This window comes from Strigops habroptila, chromosome 8 (assembly GCF_004027225.2).
Source record: "Strigops habroptila isolate Jane chromosome 8, bStrHab1.2.pri, whole genome shotgun sequence".
Taxonomy (NCBI): domain Eukaryota; kingdom Metazoa; phylum Chordata; class Aves; order Psittaciformes; family Psittacidae; genus Strigops; species Strigops habroptila.
Window position 1 is genome coordinate 60,113,365 of NC_044284.2, and position 18,795 is coordinate 60,132,159.

Consider the following 18,795-nt stretch of genomic DNA (forward strand, 5'->3'; position numbering starts at 1 on the left):
CAAGTAATTCTTGCCAAATTTCTGTCAAATACAAGGCGGGTTTCTGACAAATGTTCTGTGGGTCTCCCCTGGGTGCTGAAACCTGTGCTGCAGCTCTTCTAGCATCCTTCTGGAAGTACCTGTTTTGCTCCACATGGAGGCAAATTGATTCTCTTTGTTCAGTAGAAACAGAGAAATAGTAACATGTACACAGATAATATCCTTAATGTGAGGGCTGGCTGAAATTCAGTAAAATCATGTTACAGGATAATTAAATCTGCCAAGTCTCCTACATTTCCCATTGCCGTGTAAAACAAGGAAATGACCGAGTGATCTGTAGCTGGCCAGCTAATTGTGAGGCAGTTGCTGCACAGTAACTTCCAAACTATTTCACAGCAGTTTTAAAAAAGCAAAAATCTGTCTTGTCTAAAGCAGTGGGTTTGTTTTAATCACTGAAATAAGGGAAAAAATTAAGTTCTCATTTCCAGACATACTGCTCCAAAGGCCTAGGTATTTTCCTGTGGGAACTGCGCTCACTGATGAGTGTAAGTCAGTGTCCCTGCCCATGGCAGGGGGTTGCAACTGTATGAGCTTTAAGGTCCCTTCCAATCCGAACCATTCTGTGATACTTTGCGGGTGTCAGAACTGGAGGAGCAGAGACAGAATTAGTGCAGACAATAACTTTTGCCCACTGCAGTTTAACATGCCAGCTACAAATATGCTGAACTTTTCATTTGATCCTACTCAGTACTCTGGTGTTTGGATAACTCTTGCCTCCAAAAGTTTTTACAAGATTTCTTTCAGATCCTGTCAGATACAGAAGCTCTGAGGCTCAGTTATTCATAAATATCAAGCAAGGTGTTGAAGTCATGCTTTCATGCCAGTGGATAATACTTAAAATGAAGCAGTTACAATCCCCTTTTCTTGGTTTTGTTATCTATATTTCTAATCTCAAAAGCACTCATCCTCTTGCAACGTGCTGCCTTTAATCTCTAGGACTCCAGTGTGCTGCATTCTATAGCATTCGGAGGTTAAAGAGGGAGTCGAATCTTTGTCAAACCTTTTTCATCTATTGGTGCTGTAAACTGGTGGGTGGAATATAGAAGAGCTTCAGTGCATAAATATGTAGCTCCTTTTTAGCTTTGAACATTGATTCACAAAGCAGCCCTACTGTGCTACAGTAGGGGCACCTCGGAGTTGGAAAGAGTTGCTATTAGTGGATTACTAGTCCGCGTCCCTATGGGGAATCAGTGATATTTCTAGTCCAGTCTTCAAAGTGTCACAAAAGAGTTTGGTTTGAAAGCAGCCACATCCAGCTGGAAAATCTGCCTTTTCCTGTATGATGAATTACCTCTTCAATTCTGGAGGGTTTATCTGGTTTGTTGGTGTTTATCCTCCTTTATTGATCTGTTTGTTTAAAAATGATTGCTTGAAGTAATTTATATAAAATGACTTCAAACAATTGAGCTTCTTGTGCACAAACTAGATATTAACATTATTTTGCTGGTTGGCTATGCCTCTGTGCTGGAAAAAGCTGTGTTAATACAAAAAAGTGTTCAAGGCCAGGCTGGATGTGGTTTTGAGCAACCTGGTCTAGTGGAAGGTGTCCCTGCTCATGGCAGGGGGTTGGAACTGGGTGAGCTTTAAGGTCCCTTCCAACACAAACCATTCTATGTTTCCATGAAATGTTTAAGGTCTTAAAAGGCAAGGGGTCAACATTTAGACTATGAATTGTTACTAAATTATAGTGATGCTAGTGATTTGTCATAGGTAGCTGAAAGTAGGGCTGCAGATTTTCTGTCTTTACTTGCTTGGTAATGTAGAACACGAGTCCTCATGCCTCCTGGATCTTCTGGATTTTGCAGAGTTCTATCTGTGTTGGTGTCAAGCAAAAAGTGGGAGGTGTATTTGGTGTATTGTATACTTTGGGAAACAGCTGTTGTGTTTCCAAGTGCTCTTACGATACACTCCTATTACTACTGGATTGAATTGATTTAATTTATTATTATGGTGCCTTTAATACAGCAGTTTCCTATAATGTTTTTTAAGTGGATGGGATGATGAATATCTTACCTCACAAAATTTGCTATGTAGCTTGCACTGTAGTTCTCTAGTTAGACTATTCAAATTTAGGCTCGAGATTTTAGGAATCCATATTCAGGTTCAGCTTTCATTGTAGACAGTGGAAAAATTGATTCTGGGTTTGATGTTTGGGTGTTGAGTCGTATTTCCCAGCTATAGAGGAAATTCATTACAGGCATTCTGGTTGCTCTAATGGCATATTGTGCCCGGTGTTCCCTTTCTAAAGTGCATCCTGCTATTAGTAGTGGAGTAGCATGGGATACAGTGGAATGTAATTTAGTGACATTAAGTAGCAAACTAAGGCATGATCCAGTTACTTGGAGCTATAAAAGCAGTTGCTCAGATGAACAAGCCCCTTCGTTAGCTTCCGAGCTGATTCTGTATGCCAGCTATGCGCCGCTATATGCATCATTATAGGAGCTGCCTGTATTTATGTGAGGTAATAGAGTTTTATTGCAAGTGATAATTGAAAATGGTTTTTAAATTTAGGCCAAAATATAAATGAACTGTTATGTTTAAATATTTGTAGATGCACTGAGTTCTTATCTTCTATTTAAAAGTTTCACTTTTATCAGTACCAATTTTGTTGTTGATTCTCTAATGAGAAATGGGGTATAATTTAATGTTTATTTTTATTCCTTGATGAATATTCATATTTCCATGTTTATGTTGAGACATGAGTATTTTGTCAACAAGTAAATGTGCATGCACAGTTGTACTTGCTTTTTTTTTTTGGTGTTCAGTGTCACTTCTTGTTCTGATTTCTTGCATAAAAAGCCTATGCTGCAGAATTTAGCATTGTACTTACATGCCATGTGTGTGCACATACAGTGCAGTAGATGATAGGGGTTTTTTCCTGGTGCATGGAGGTTACAAAACATGTAATTTTTTGTCTTTGAATCCATTAGAGAAAATATGGGGCTCCACCTCCAATGAAATTGCCACCTCCTTATAGAGCACTTGAAAGACTGCATGCAGAGGAAGCTAACATGGATGAAGAGGAGGATGAGGATGCTTATGCAGAGAGTGAGTAGTGCCACAATCATTATGTCAGATAACTTTTATGGAACACAATTAGACTGTGATAAACATATCTGCTATTTATTGCTTGTGTTATGGGAAGTAGTGCTTGGTGTGGTGATAGCATCTAATCCTCAACCTTCTCACCAAGGGCTCCTGATGTGTAACTTTGGTCCTCTCTTCCCAGCCAGGCTCCTATAGCTCATCTCTTCTGAGGAGATGTAGGAAGGGCTCTGTTTATTTTCAGTCTAAAAATGTCTAAGTTATGTCTAGAGGACTTGCTTTGGCAGTGATGACAGCAGTGAAAGGCAGATGTTGTGCTTTACTGTTGTAATTGAGGTGATAGTTGAGCAGACATAGGTTGAGAACCACTGATGTATAGTCTTTGTCCAGAAAAGCCTGTAGCTGATCTCAGACAATGCTGGTCAAGCAAAATCTTTTCCTTTAAAAAGAAAAATCTGCTGATGTATTGTTTCAGTTCTCTACTGAAAAGAGAATTCCCCTTTTTTTGTACCACCTGTTAGGAAAGGTTCTGCCATTGTCCACTTCTGGGTTTTGCAATGAATTATGACACTGTACACTCTGTGGAAGAGTAGGGACCTAAAGAGAGGATGCACTGCAACTTGAGAGCTTCACTTAGATTCCACCATACTGCTTTGTTAATTACAACTTTGGATAAACCGAATATTATTATCCATAGCTTATCTTCCAATAAATATTTAGGAATACTAAAATTGCAGTTAGGAGTCCTAAATTATTTTCTAAAAAATTACTTTACTTTTTCCTCTTTATACTCTCTTGTACCAAATCAGCATACATGTGGGGGTTTTGTAGGGGTGATTCTCCTCATCATCTTTTGTCTTGGAGAGGTTTTTGTTTGCCCTAATTATGGGTAAGCCAAAGCAAAGAGATGCCTTTGTAGCTTTTGACCTTGAAGCGACCATGGCTCCCATTCAGAGTGGAAGCTCCTAAATTGGGGCCTGCTGGTGGGAAAGCTCTTCCAGCTGCTCTTGCTGATTTCCTTGGCAATAGTGGGCCATTGAAGCCGAGATAATTAATGAGTTTGGTTGGTTTGTCACTTATAGGGCTGCTTTGGTGGGGATGAGAAGGATTTTGGAAGGTTGTTCTCATGGAAACAGTAGTCGTGGCACAGGAGCAGGGTGTTTAGCTCTGCCTCTGTTGCTTTAAGGGCAAGCTGTGAGTTCTTGAACCAACTGAGATTTTTCCAGACTCCCCTTACTGAGTTTATCATCTCATCTGCTTGAAATATGCCACAGAGTTACATCAAGAAGGTTTTTCAGTATTTTTCTGGGGAGTAGTAATGAGGAGCATTTGACTGCAGAGTCTGCGGACATTGGATTGAATCTGTCTTGAGCTTTCAAGCCAACTCTGTGAAATTCCAGTTTGTAGCAATCTGATTTCAACTTGTTATTAAAGTTATAATTCCAGGTTAAAGAATAAATTTGATAAGTAGCCTGACACCTGAGTTATCCGATTAGGATATGCCTCAGTCTGAGTGTTTGCTAGTCCTAAGTTAATACTTTGCACAGAAATAATTTCTTATTGATGGGCTTGGTAATTTTTTAGCTGTTCTGCCATCACTAATGATATTGCCAGCTGAGTCTAATAGCTGAGAAGGTAAAGCTACTTCTGATATTAAATTCATCAATCCTACCAGATTTGACAGCAGATCTATTCAGATCAATCTCCTCTCTACCCTTTTTATTGACTGCAGTTGGATATTTTGCTATAGCTCTCTTGGAAAACCAAGACACATTCTCCGTTTTATTTTTCCCCATCTCATTCTGTTTCTTTAAAATAAAAAGTAGGCTAAGGAAGCTTAAACTAAGTTTCTGCCTCAACCCTTGAAGTCGAAAGCATGTTAGAAATGATCCAACTGTACTTAATGATATTAAGCATCTTGGCAGCTGTGGAAATGGGCTTTTATGGAGTCTGTTTTCTGTGATCACTTGGAAAACAAAGTTTCCTCTGTAAATCCCAGTACAGTGTTGTTTTTGTGAACTACTTGATGTTCATATCTTCTGTCCTGATTCTTGAGCACCTTTCCCAGAAATCTCAGCCCAAGCCAGTACTTGCCCTTTTAACTTTGTCTGTTTGCGTGTTCATATTTTCTTTTCCTTACCCAATTATCCTACTAATTCTACTGGTTTTGTAACCGGAACTAATTTTCTGTGCTTCAGTGAACAGGTGAACTAGGTTTATTGTCTTCCTTATTTAGAAAATAAGGTATCTTAGAAGGAAGAGGTGGTGTCAGCTCGGGTAAATCCATGTAATTCTTTCATCATCACAGGCTGGTTTATGTTGGAAGGGACCTTAAAGCTCACCCAGTTCCAACCCCCTGCCACGGGCAGGGACACCTTCCACTAGAGCAGGTTGCTCCAAGCCCCTGTGTCCAACCTGGCCTTGAACACTGCCAGGGATGGGGCAGCCACAGCTTCTCTGGGCACCTTGTGCCAGCGCCTCAGCACCCTCACAGGGAAGAGCTTCTGCCTCAGAGCTCATCTCAGCCTCCTTTCGGGCACGTTAAAGCCATTCACCCTTGAGAACTACTTCCTGTAGTTCTCAATCTCTGCCAATAGCATGGAAGGCCTTAGCAGACAATTTGAGGTGGGACAGCTGTTAAATCTGTCCTCTGGTGGTGCTTCTGGTGGATTTTATTTTTTTAGTATTCTTATTAATACAGCTGCAGTGTTATTAACCTGCTTATCAATTTCTTTCATACTCCAGAAATACTTTACTTGCTCCACAAATCATTTTTACTCCTTGCTTGCTTTTATCTTTTTGGTTTTGTCCTTCTTTTGACCCGTGCTCTCATCTTTTTGTCTCCATGTCCTTCATACTGAAAACAAAAGCGAACAATTGTTAGTCTTCCTGCCATACTTAGAAAATTTTTCTTTCCTTTCTGTCCCATCCATACCGCCTCACAGTCTCCATGGCTTGTCTGTTTTCCCCTTAAAGTGGCTAAATAACCTTTTAGTATTGATTTAATTTCCCCTGTGGGATCTAGATCCACTTGTCTTTTGGCAATACTCCCTTCTATTTCTGCTTTTGCACCACTGAAACCGTAGCTTTCATTGCTGACTTGTTGGAACCAACAGTCATTTCTTATAAATGTTCTCCCTTTCCAAAGGTTCTTTTCAAATAGGGTAAATCCTTGTTGGGAATAGAACTACTACGTATGTAGCTCTCGGTTTGGAGAAACTCCAGGTGTCCTCCATGTTTCTGTGGTTTAAGAAGTTTAAAGTCCCAGGTGGTTCTTTTTCAACCATGTCTTCTTGCACTCAAGACCCTTAGTTTCAGAGTTGCTTCTCCTTTATGTTTCAGTATCATTTGAACCACCATTACTACCAAGATTTTTCTTTTAAATTCTTAGTTTTCTGCTAGACTTTGAAAGTGAGTCAAAAATAGTGTTTCCTCTTGTTTTATTTCTTCCAGTGGTACTGTCAAATCTTTGTCAGTATTCAACTCTAACCCTGTGTGATGTGGTTTTTGTTTGCTCTTTGCTATTTGCTGTTTTAAGGCTTTCAGTTTATGCTTTAAAATAGTTTTGTAAAACTTACAGCTCCTGCCACAGAAGGAGCCTTCAAAATGCTTCATGTTTTAGACCTGAAAACGTTACAACATGGATCTGGAGTTTTTTACTCCCCAGGCTGGGAACGCTTTATTTTGGAGGAGGTCACTCTCCAGGAAGAAGGGGTTTTAGGCTTCCCAAACCTGAAAAACATCAGGTTTGAATAGTTTGGGGCTTTTTTAAATCAAAACACGTAAAAGGAGGGGAGAGCATACAAAGGAGCTATTTGTACTTGCAAGCAGCTGTGCTACAGACTGCATCAATAGGCATTGGTGTGTTTTCCTTGAGTGGCGGATGGCTGTAGGTGTGCACTAAGAATCTGCTAATAGACTAATGTGCACCCTGTTGTGGCTTATTGCTGTAATGAGGGGTTAGTAGTAAAAAGCAGCAGAGGAAATGGATGGGCAGAGTAGTTTGTAATGGAATGTTTTGTAAGGTTTTCCTTGGGGCATTCATAACTGTACAATTTAGATATACCGTTGTGATTGAGTTGAAGCAATCAGAAGTTAGGTAGGAAAGACCTTAAAAACCATTGTAAGAAAAGTAGAAAGACAACAGTTGAAAGAACTTGGAATCCTTGATTTCAATTGTTGTTCTGTTTTTTTAGTGAAATCTTTTGTCTGTTTACTTGACGGAGATTGATTTGGTTGGTTTCTAATAAGTTTAAAATAATAAACATAGATAATAATAAAAAATTTGTAAAAGGTGGCTAAGATAATGGACTAGATACTGTTGTGCTCAGACTTCCTGTCTGCAACGGTATTTAACTCTATCTAATAAGGGGGTAATAATGCCCCTTTCCTTTTATTTTGTTTCCTGATAATGTAGAAATCAATGAAGCTGTAAGAAAGCATAAAGATTTATCTTCCTCAAACGCTTTTTGAGGAGCAGTGGTTTCTCTAGCAAAGCAAGAGCTTTTAAAACTTCTCTAGTATTTCGTCTCTGCTTCCCCCCCCCTGTGATAAATCTGGCTGCAGAGAGTGAAAAGGTGGAGAGTTTGTGAGTGCTCGTGTGTGTAGGTTGGTTCAGATGAACCCCCACTGCGTGTTGTCTAGGCTTGGGTTGGGGTTGGAAAGCACTTGCATGTGAGCAGAGTCCTCTCATCATACCTGAGGTGTTTAGCAGCTTCCATAGTGTCAATGAGACCTGTACTCACATGAGAGGATGGTGGCTCTCATTAAAAACAAGAGATGGAAAAAAAGGAATAGAGTTCAGTTGAGATGTTATAGAAGGTCAAGTATATGGGATGTGCAGAAATGCGACCTCAGGAAGTGTCTATGTACTGCTGTGGGTGACAATGGGAAAATGATCATTGGCACTTTGGAAAAATGCCAGGATTATAAACAGTGACTAAAGGAAAACAAACCCACTGATAAATCAATACAATTCTTGAGGATCTGACTGTGTGGAGTCTGTGTTATACCAAGCTCTACTAAAACAGAAGAAAAGCAATCCTTTCTTTTAGTAGGGGGGATGACACCCAAAAATTGATCTTCAGGTGAGGCAGCTTTTGTAGCCAAACACTGCCTCTCCAATAGATGTCACTGCAATCAACAGCAAGTAGGGATGATGTTCAAAGAGAAAGATGTAGCTTGGGAAAATGCTTCAAGCTTTAGGAACATAAAATATTGAAAAAAGCATAGTAATGGCAACATTTAATTTTCTTAAATATAGTAGAAAGTGTATTTAGTAGGATGGATTTCCAAAGATGATGCAAGAGACAGGATTAGACAAACAGAGCAGTGACTTTCATTTTTAGCTCTGTTAATCTCTATTTAATACAAGTCTGCACTGCTAATCTTCTTTTCCCATTCTTGTTCTGACCCATAATTAGCTAAAACATGTAAGTTTTGTAACCAGCCCTAGTAATATCAGCTCCAGAAGGGCTGTACATGCTGGGCAGACTCGCAAGCTGTTGTGCCACGGGAGGATAGATTATGGTGTTGGCGTCATTGTAGTTTGAGGTTGCGGGTTAGTTTGGGGTTTTGTTGTTGTTGGGCTTTTTGTTTCGGGGTTTTTTTCGCTCTATTTGTGAATGACATGCACAGTTCTCATCGACTGATGAAGTATTGCAGAAGGAAATTACATTTTTGATGAAGTAATAGTAAAATTGCAGCTGGGACTTCTTGTATTTTTTTTACTCTGTGCTTGACATAATGCACTGAACAGATGGCTTTGTGTGTGCTGTGATACATATTCTAAAGAAAGGACAATGAACTTTAAAAATGAACAAATTAATGGCATTAACAAAATAACTGAGTGTTTTGAGATGCTTTAAATGTAGCATTTGGAATAGAGAATTAGGAAGGAGTTCCCAAAATAATGAAGTATGTTTATAAATTTAGAGAGAGATTTAATCTTTGCTTCTTTTAATTGCTAAATGAAGGATTTTGAGGCTTTTCAGTGTTTCAGTTCAGCCCTCATTGCAGTAAAACTAACATTGCTTGTTTAGGGTTTCAGCACAATACAACTTACGATGAAGTTTGAACCTTTCTTCTGCTTATAATGACAGATTGGTTTTGTTTTCTGACATGAGAAAAACAACAGCCAAACCCTGCGCCATGAACACATATCAGTGTTGGGAAACTGCAGGGTTTGCAGCAGTGGAAAATAGCACATGCAGTGAAGCCATTCGATTAAGAGAAATTAATTTTTAAGCCCTGTAGCTTGCATGAAAAGGATGCTTAAATAAATAACATCTATTAACTGCTACTTTGCCATACGGTGGGTCATTAAGCGCAATAGTACCTGCAGCTACCAGCGATCTAAACAACCGTTTTTGGGGATAGGGATGTCATTGGAATGCTGGCAGAGTCAGCCAGTGCACAAACAGCAGCCGTAGAGCATCAGTGGGTCAGATGTGGGAAACCAGAGATCTGCTTCTCCCTGCATACTTTCATAGGCAGCTTTCATCTGCTGGCAGATGTAACTGTTAGCTTGTGGGTAGCTTGAAATTAATATAATTGATGGCATCTCATAATAGAAACAGACAGACGGTTTGCCCTTAAGGAGAGAAGAATCTCAGGAAAATAGGCCCAAGGTCGTCAGAAGAAAGACAAGCACTGAGTCTGTGTCTGATGAGGATTTGAGCTGCTTACAGCACTGAATGTTTGTCAGGAATGCAGATATCTTGAAGTACATGCTGGTACAGCAATGGTACAAGGGGGTTTCCCAGGTAAGGATTCAGCTCTATCTCTATATTGTGTTTGTTTCCAGCAAGTGATTTTAAGTATTTTTAGTCATAATTTAGAACTAGTGAAGTGCTGGGGATATGATGGCACAGATCATTTTTGTTTCAGTTTGAAGCATGGACATACAGCATGATTAGAATATCGAATGCATTTAATATCTTTAAAACATTGTGTCTCGTGTTTGCTTGTAAATCATTGTTTCTGTGTACGCTGGTGTTCAACATTCTTATGTACAAAACTGACGTGAGCACGCAGTGCTTTAAGTGTAAGAATCCCTAGCATTAAATTTCTTGCTATATAGAATAATCTACTCTTCCATAACTGTTATTGTAATGCAGAGACAGATGGCTGAATTTTCTTCACTTTGCTTGTTAAGAATGTGTTAGGTAAATGTTTTTAGACTAAAATAAAAAGCTGCTGGGGAATCTAAACTGAATATTCAGCATTTTCATGGTATAAGGAGGCAAAACAAGAATAAAGCGATGTGATAGTAAACAAATGAGCTATTTGCAATGAAGGATAATCTAATCTTTAAATATTGCCTGAGATTGCATTTGTTCTTAGGTATGATCTTTTCCTCCAACACGAGCCAGGTATCCAGAGAATAGCATTAAAATGCTAAGCATGAAATATACCGAGTTGATGTTTTAAGGTTATTACATTGTCTAAGGCATGGTGCAGGTGGCTTATGTTGTTTGGGATCTTAGATCTTACTCAGGTGTTACAGATAAGTAATTTCATATAACTTACAGATAGGAGATAATGTCTGTGGTATAAATCTGCATACACAGGTACAAACTTGCTAAGAGAGGATAATACAGGTAGATCTTTATATTGCTCTCACCGGAGAACACTTAATATCACTGCAATGACTTGCAACTAAAAATATGTAAAAAGGATGTAGGTATTTAAATAAATAAATGAAAGACAAACAGTAGCCCATAAAAGGTGGTTATGTCTTTATATTCTGGAATGTCTGATTTTTATAGGAAGATATCTTTTGTCATTACCATGATGTTGCTCCACTGCACAAAAAAAAAGGAAGGAAAAAAATTAAACTCTACTATGCATCATGTCTTGTCCAGACTAGCACAGCGTTGCTTTTAGTTAGAATGCAGAATAGATTATTTGCATAATAGCTCTGTTCCAAAATGGTCTGCTCGTTTTAAACTGTAGCTGCTCCAAATCTGTAGTGGAAGTAAGCCTCTAACAGAAGGGGAAGTAAAAATGTTAAATGACAATAATTTTATCCTTTACAGATGTTACTTAGTTTTTCCACAGTGTTACAGTAATTGCGACAGCTGTCCAGAATAACTTCTTTAACTGTTTGAGAAAGTTCAAGTTATCTTTTGCTCTTCCATCTTTAGACTTGCTTCTCCCTTATTCAGTGTGGTAGCTTAGGGGCAAGTCATCAATTTACCTTCTGCTTTGGGCAGGGAGGTAATTGCTCTTTATCAGGAGAGGTGGCATTTAAAAAGCAATCCAGAATATTTATCTGTAGGTATGCTAGCTATAGCACACTGTGACAGACTATTAAAGATTTACTTCATGCCTTCTAGTGCACACATGCCTATTGAAAACTACTTGCAAGCTAATGACATTAGGAAGGAGATCTATATACACGTATATGCATTTATATATGTATGTGTGTGTGCATAAAAGACAGCTCTCTGCATCAGTTGAACACCTCTTTTATTAGAAAATACAAAATACATTTGCCATATTGAAATTAGAAGAGATGTTGTGGCAACTGGCTAAAGGGCAGGTAGTTCTTTCTGCTACTCCAGAAGTAATAATGAGCCTTTAGTTATTAGTGTGATGATGGGCATGTCTGTTGGCTTCATCAGTACTTGGAGATTGTGGCTTGTGCTTCTTTCTCTGCTTCCCAAAAAAGTTATTAGAGGAAATGTTAAAGCATTGGCCTTTGGGGGGTCACCAAGGAAACAGCAAGTTGCTGCTGCTGTGAATGTACAAAGTGCACGTGTGCTGGGCAGAGATGCAGCAGAGGTCTGAGGAGCACAAAGGTGAGGACCTGGGCTCAGTAGAGAGCTGTGTGCATTGACACATCATTGTACCCATTCTGCATGGGCCCTTCATGAGCTCCCCAGACATGAGGGGTGAGCACCTCCATCGAGACACCATTAATCCAGATTACCTCAGTGAATGGGAAGGTGTTTCCAACAAGCAGATGCCCGTCAGCTACCACTGACCGGTGGCACCTTGGTGCTGTGTGTCCCAGCTCCATCCCTGCCCTGCCCACTGTCCCTGTGGTGGGAACCAGCCGCTGTCAGGATCCACAGCTGCAATTCAGGATCCAGGAGCAGAGTTGATTTTGGCATTGTATTCATCTGGCATTTTGAGAATATAAGGGAGAAGGGGGGAGCAAAGTGGAGTAATGGGGTTTGTGAGTTAGAACAGGCAGTGGGACAATAGGACAGGTAAGGGGACTGTTTGGGGTCTTGGTCTGGAGGAAGGACAAGGCTTAAGTATGGAGCAGGATGCTACTCTTCTGCATGTCTTCATGCAGACGGGTCAGCACAGAGCCGGGAGCCGCTGTCATCCCAACAGCAGTAGCTGAGCAAGCTAAACTTGGGAGTTCCTGCTCATGTGATGAGCGTACTGCTGCCAGGGGACAGAGCTACAGGTGAATTACGTACATTATCTCAAGACAGGAGTGGTAAACCTTGTCTTCGTCACACCATCTTGTTCTGTGGATACCAAATGCTTTTAACAGTTGTCTTGGGTTTTGGGGTGGTTTTTTTTTGTTTTCTTTTTAAATGCTTTAGGTAATTTCAGAGGTTTTTTGTATCTCTTACTGAAAACCAAGTTCCAACAAGGGGTCCAACAAGATGATCTTTAAGGTCCTTCCCAACCCAAACCATTCTAGGATTCTATACATTACCTATCACATATTTATAAATACTTGTGTGTTTTAGCTGCTGTTTCAGAACTGTACGCTTAAGTAGCATTTTTTGACCTGTAAAAGTTAAACTTATCTAGTATACTGAACCAGGTCCTCTATGAAGCGAGGTGGGAAGTCATCGTTTCCATGGTGTGGTGGTCCTGGGAATATTATGAGATACTGAACTAAAGTTCCCATACTTGCGATGTGCTGTTACTTAGAGTTGAACCACAGAACTAAATTGGGAGGAAATTGGATGGAAATGCCAGTAAGTACGAAGGCACAAGGCACTTGTTTGTATGTTCACATGCATGTGGAGCTGAGTTTTAGTTCTTTACACTGTGCTTGTGATAGCAGAGATGGATTACCCCATCCAAATGGTTCTTAAAGATATTATGCTAAGTCCCCATTCCCCCAGGTGCTGTGGGAATTAAAAGCAAGCAGCAGCATTTGCTGTACTTTAAAACAAAGTGTATCCCATACTACTACAGTGTGTAATGGTCCTGAAATTGTCTGGTCTGGTAAAGCTGTGCCTGTTCTGTAATGCAGCCACTGGGGCCACAGCAGATGGGATGGATGCCCAGGGAAGGAGGAGGGACGTGATTCCCCTCATGCTGGACCCTCCTGCTCCCTGTGCCGGGCTCACCTGCAACTTGGACCTTCAAATCTGGAAGTTTTTCTGCAATGCAAACTGTGTTCTGAACCAAAAGCTGTATTGTTTTCAAGTGTTTGGCAAAAAAACACCCTGTTTTAAACCCCATAAGGTTTGGCTGTACTTCCATCCATTTTGTAACCTGTTATTCTCTTAGGGATGTGACAGGTTATTTGAGGATTCATACAGTATCATTTTGTTGTATATCATTTGTGTATTTAAACAGACAGTGCAGTAATTTTACTGCAAGAACTCATTTTGGTTCTTGCAGTAGTTCTAACAGCTCAGGATTGAGTTGTTAGAACCGTAGAATATGTGGGGGTTTAAATACTGTGTTTCAAGGGAAGAAAGCCATTAAGTGAACAGCCTGACAGCATGGTATGTAGTGAGGTATCACTGAAGGACTGGGAGAAGAGTGGAAGGGGAGAAAATGAGATGAGACTGGGATGTGATGGATGAGGGAGTAAGTAGAGCTGCATGCAAGGATGAGCACGAGCAGCTTATGAGCGAGGGCCAAGAAAGAGGTCGAAAGGGATTTTGTGAGGAATGGGGAGTTCAGCGAAGCCTTTCGGGGACAGAAGGATGTGGTCATCCTTTGGAGTGTGCAGGAGGCATATTGTGGTGTTGTAAATGGGCAGGACCTGCACGGTGACACGTGTCGGGGAGAGGACAGGGCGAGAGCACCCGCAGCAGCTGCTGGCGGGCAAGCGGATGGCTCTTGGCATTGGAGCAAAGCAATGGGATAACCCTGCCGGAGCCCCTGGATGGGTCTGTACAACAGCCAGTTGGTACATCTGCTCCAGCCCTCCTCCCTGTCCCTCGATAGCCATGTGTTGGCAGACATTCCCCTTTCTCTCTTTCACTGATTTCTCTGCTCATAGAGGCGTGGAAGAGGTGCTTTGGGGGAGGACAGAGGTGTCGGTTGGGTGCTGCCTCCAGCCAGGACTTGAGTGTAGAGTTGTGAGGATTTTAACGAGTCCTTCTGTGAGTGCTGCAGGTAATGAGGTTGGATTCCTACAGATTTGTGCCTCCCATTCGGCTGACTTGGGTGTCAAGGAAGGTGTGAGCTCTGATTTAAGCTTTTCCTGTGGCTGGAGCATTTCTAAGGGCTTTCTCTCATGTGAATTCTTTGACGCTTTAATAAAGTGTGATCTCGCACCAAAACCCTTCCCCCCATCAGGGTATTTATCAGGTTTCTCTCCTCTGCACGGCTGCCTGTTTCCATGAACCTTTTACAGTACCTTTGAGACCCCCAGTCCACCATCAGATTTGCTTCAGATTGGCCAGCATGTTCAAAGGTTTTGGGGCAGGAACTTGGATTGCACAGGGTATGGTTGCATGAGCTTTGTTCCTGTAAGAAAACAAAATAGTGTGGTTTACCATATTAGAATGAAACAATTTATATGAAGATATTAAAATATAATTAATAAACACTGGAGCATAACCTCCCGGACTGCAGTTCAGAAGACCTGGCATCTTTTCTGGCATGGTTACCATCTGTTGGATGTCTTGGTTAGCCATCTGTCTTAAGATACACAGAGCATCTTGAGCCTGCTGGAGCACCATGTCATGGTTTCCAGGGGTTAGATGGCCATTTACATATAAAAATCAAATCAAATAAAAACCAGAATCCAGAGACTTCCACCTTACCCAAAAGATTGTTTATTCCCCAGGAGCAGGTTATGGATGCATCTGAATCATCCCTTCTGCAGGCTAAATTCCACAAGAGAAAGAAAATCAGTTTAATATCAACCCAAAAGAATTACAGTAAAAACTACCATACCCCACTCTTATTTTTCCCTCAAGCATTCGTTTTTAACTCTCTTAGCTGATTTCCTCCTCCAGTCAGAGTGGAAAAAGTAAGTCTATTTAATAGAGTGAAGTTTATCCGTTTAGCTCTTCCTCTTGGATAAATCCTTGGAGATGGATTTCTTTTGCCACAAGGAAAATGCAGAGTGCTTGACATATTGCAAATCTCTGTTCACATACATCATCAATTTCCTGATTATAATTGTATTCATTTTAAAAAAAGCCCAAAGCTTAGTGCATTAATATCTTTATTTCATTAAATACATTAAAGAAGAGCTATTTGTTACCTAAGAACATATTTTGGTACTAAAAAAAAATCTATGGAAATACTCTTTTCACTTGTTTGTGCTTTTATTTTCCTTCTGCAGAGGAATGAATGGCTTCCCTATCCGTTCTTAGTTGAAATGTGGAATAAGCAAAGGTGTCTGACCTGAATCCTTTTATTTCACTCTTTATGGAAAACAGGTCTGCCACATTCTGTCCTTTGGAGAGATTGAAAACCGTCGGAATAGAATTTCTGAGACAAAATATTGTCTTATTTAATCAAATCTGTCAAGTTTTATGATGTCATAAGTGCAGCGTAAACCCGATTAACTCCTTGAATAGACTCTCAAGACTGATTAAATAAGATGTATGGCTTATTTAGGGAGAGTTTACAACTGCTTTATGATTTCACAGTGGTATTAAATGGGGATTTTTGTGTGGGGAGGAATTGTTGTCCCTTCATCTGCCCGGATCACCCCGCCTCACCTGATGGGAAAGGAAAATGGCAGTTGGCTGTGCAAATGCAAAAGTTGCTGTCAGACTGATACCTTCAGAGGTAGAAAATGTGTGTTGTTATTATCACAGTGTACAGGCTTATTTCAGTTTATATCACATTAAAATTATTCCGAGTAATAAACCCTTGCTTTCTCATTTTAAGAAAGCAAGTTCTTCCTTAAGAAAGTCAGTTAATCCTTTGTTTTGTGCCTTTGTCTTTTGGAATAATAGCATTAACGGTATGTTTTCAGCCTGGAAGTTTGCATTTTAGTTGTTTAACTACATGACAAGTGCTTACTTTGTCATCCTCTCATACTCTGCTATTTCTCAGGCTGAAGATCCACAATATAAGTTGATCTAACTGTGAGCCAAAAGAGCGAGCACCGTTTGCCTGGTTCTTCTCCCACTTACTCAGTTGTTTATGGTGCTTGAGTGCTCTTCCCTTCCTCAGCCTGTTTAACTCACTCAGCAGAAAACTGCTCCACCATTAAAGAGGAATGGTTTTCTGGTGGCTTGGTGACCTGCACAGGCTCTTGGAGGAGCATAAGAGCTGGTGGCTTGAACAGAGGAGGGAGAGAGGATTCTCCTTCAGCTCCGCTTCGCTGAAGGGACTTCTCATGTGCTGAACCCATGATCTAAAATTAGAGTGCTGTGGGTCCCTTTCTTTCATCTTCTCTTCCATAAGGCTGGAAAAGGTCTTCACTTCGGGATACAGCTTGAGCTAAGGTGCCACCTCAGCAATGAAGTGTGCGGGCTGAGCGCGAAGCAAGTGATGAAGGCGTGGGCTGTGCACATACTGCTCTGCACAACACTGCCGGCTGGACCAGGCTGAAGAGAAGCCAAAGCACATAAAGGGGAGCTGCAGCCTGCTTCTCCTGAAATGGGAGAGAAAGTGGGGCTGTGCTAAAGATGGGAATGCAGCAACGCATTGGCTCTTGGCTGAGACTTGCAGCTCAGTGGCTGGCTTGGGAGAGGGATCCTGTGGATTAATGTTCCCAGAGGTTGCCAATAGTACTCTCTTAATCATGAGAGAGCCAAGTTATGTATCAGAAACCCCATTCAGAGATGTGGGAGTAGGTTTTTGTATTCTGAGTTGCAGGTCTCTTTTGGACTTGAAGCCTACAATTGCCCAGTGGTGCTTATACAATTAGCTCGTGTACCACTTTTACATGTAGAACGATGATTAATACATTAGACATCATAAATGGGATATACACATCATAGCTGAAGATACGGAAAGATATAGTAGAATAATTATTATTGACTTTTATTAATAGAAGAGGCTTTAAAGTGAAGGTTTAGGTATGTTATTGTTTTGTTGTAAGGCATAGAAATTGGTAGTCTGCAGCATTGCTGGGTGTTGCAGTCATTTTGCATCTTACCTCAGCAATCAAAGGTGAGCCATGGCACTGGGAAACTTGGGTTTATACTTAAACAAACAAAGCCTCTAAGCATTGCTTGATGTTGTAAAAAGCTTGAAAATGACTCAAGTGCAATTTGATAGCTCAAAAAAAACCAGGACCTAGAACCAACCCAGACTTAATCTGTTGAAATGTCTTGGCTCTGTAGGAGCATTGTGTGATGTGGGGAAGTATGGGGTGGGCTGGCCCTGTTCTTCTTATCAGGTCTGTTCTGTAAGTAGAGTACGCACTATCACCTTACGTCCTCTAAAAGCTGGATATGAATCTTTTAATATTAAGCTGCTTTTTTTAATTTAAATAGGATTTGCACTTCTTTTAAATCAAACATTTTCTGGTTGTAACGTGCTGTAAGTTTAAATGGCAATCTACATAAAGATCTGAGCACGCTCTAACCTATTAGCATAATTTAAATTAAAAACCTATTCAGGAAAAGTATGTGTGCACCCAGAGAATTGGGAGAAACCTGGACCCAGAAGTGACTGTAGCAAAAATCCAGCTTTTGACTATTTCTTCAGCAGCCTGAAACAAAGACCTATTCTCTCTACAGCTTATTCAACTTAATTCAGGGGGAATGAAAATAGCTTATCAAACTCGAACAACTTGTTAGGAGCTGAAAAAGGATATTTTTCTTTTCTGGTCCATGAATAAAAGCCCAGGAGTGTGAAGTTGAGAGTTGTCAGTTGGAAAATTAGGGAAGTGTTTGTGGCCATGGTGTGATGGCAGAACCTCCTCCAAGGTCATTGCACAGTGTTTATCGTTAACTAGGTGTTGGTGAAGGCCCAAAGACAGACAAAAGGAAATCTTTGACAAAGTGGAAATTAGGCCATTTAAAAATGTTTTTGATCACCATAGAACCTCCATTATCTACTGTGAGAATAACAAAGCTTTTGTTTAATATCCCTGTTTTAAATGAGAACATTTCAATGAAAAACATTTCTCTTACATTAATCATAATTGGCATATTTATATGCAATATTTTTATTACAAAGCTGTCGCTTGTATTTTAATTGCATACTAATTCCTGTCCAAATACAAACAGAATATATTGTTAGGCAAAATATATAGTATAAAAGAAATGTTGTTCACAATATCTGACACGTGATAAATCTTGAGCGTTTCAACAGATGTATAGTAAAATTTTATATTTCCTTCAATACTTCTAGAGAATTTTATCACCATAGTTGGCCTAAAGAAGGAGCATTCAATGTAAACACAATCTTTTGTCATAGATAAGTGTATTTTTGTAGTAACTAACTAGTTATAATCAATCTTGAGTAAAATAATGAAAACCTAAAAACTAAAAATATTAAAGACTATTAAAATTTATCATTAAGATCACCACTGAATTAAATCACAGCTGGAGTAGCTGATCGTGATCTACCTTCCCT

General features: G+C 40.1%; 1 protein-coding gene across 4 annotated transcripts in view; it reads left to right on the forward strand.

Moving 5' to 3' along the window:
* PATJ (PATJ crumbs cell polarity complex component) overlaps nt 1-18,795 on the forward strand; it is a 160,320-nt gene that overhangs the window by 69,720 nt on the left and 71,805 nt on the right. For all 4 annotated transcript variants that reach the window (XM_030494986.1, XM_030494987.1, XM_030494985.1 and 1 more), the window contains one exon: nt 2,970-3,087. In XM_030494986.1, coding sequence (XP_030350846.1) covers nt 2,970-3,087 — 118 coding nt within the window. The remainder of the gene's footprint in view (nt 1-2,969; nt 3,088-18,795) is intronic.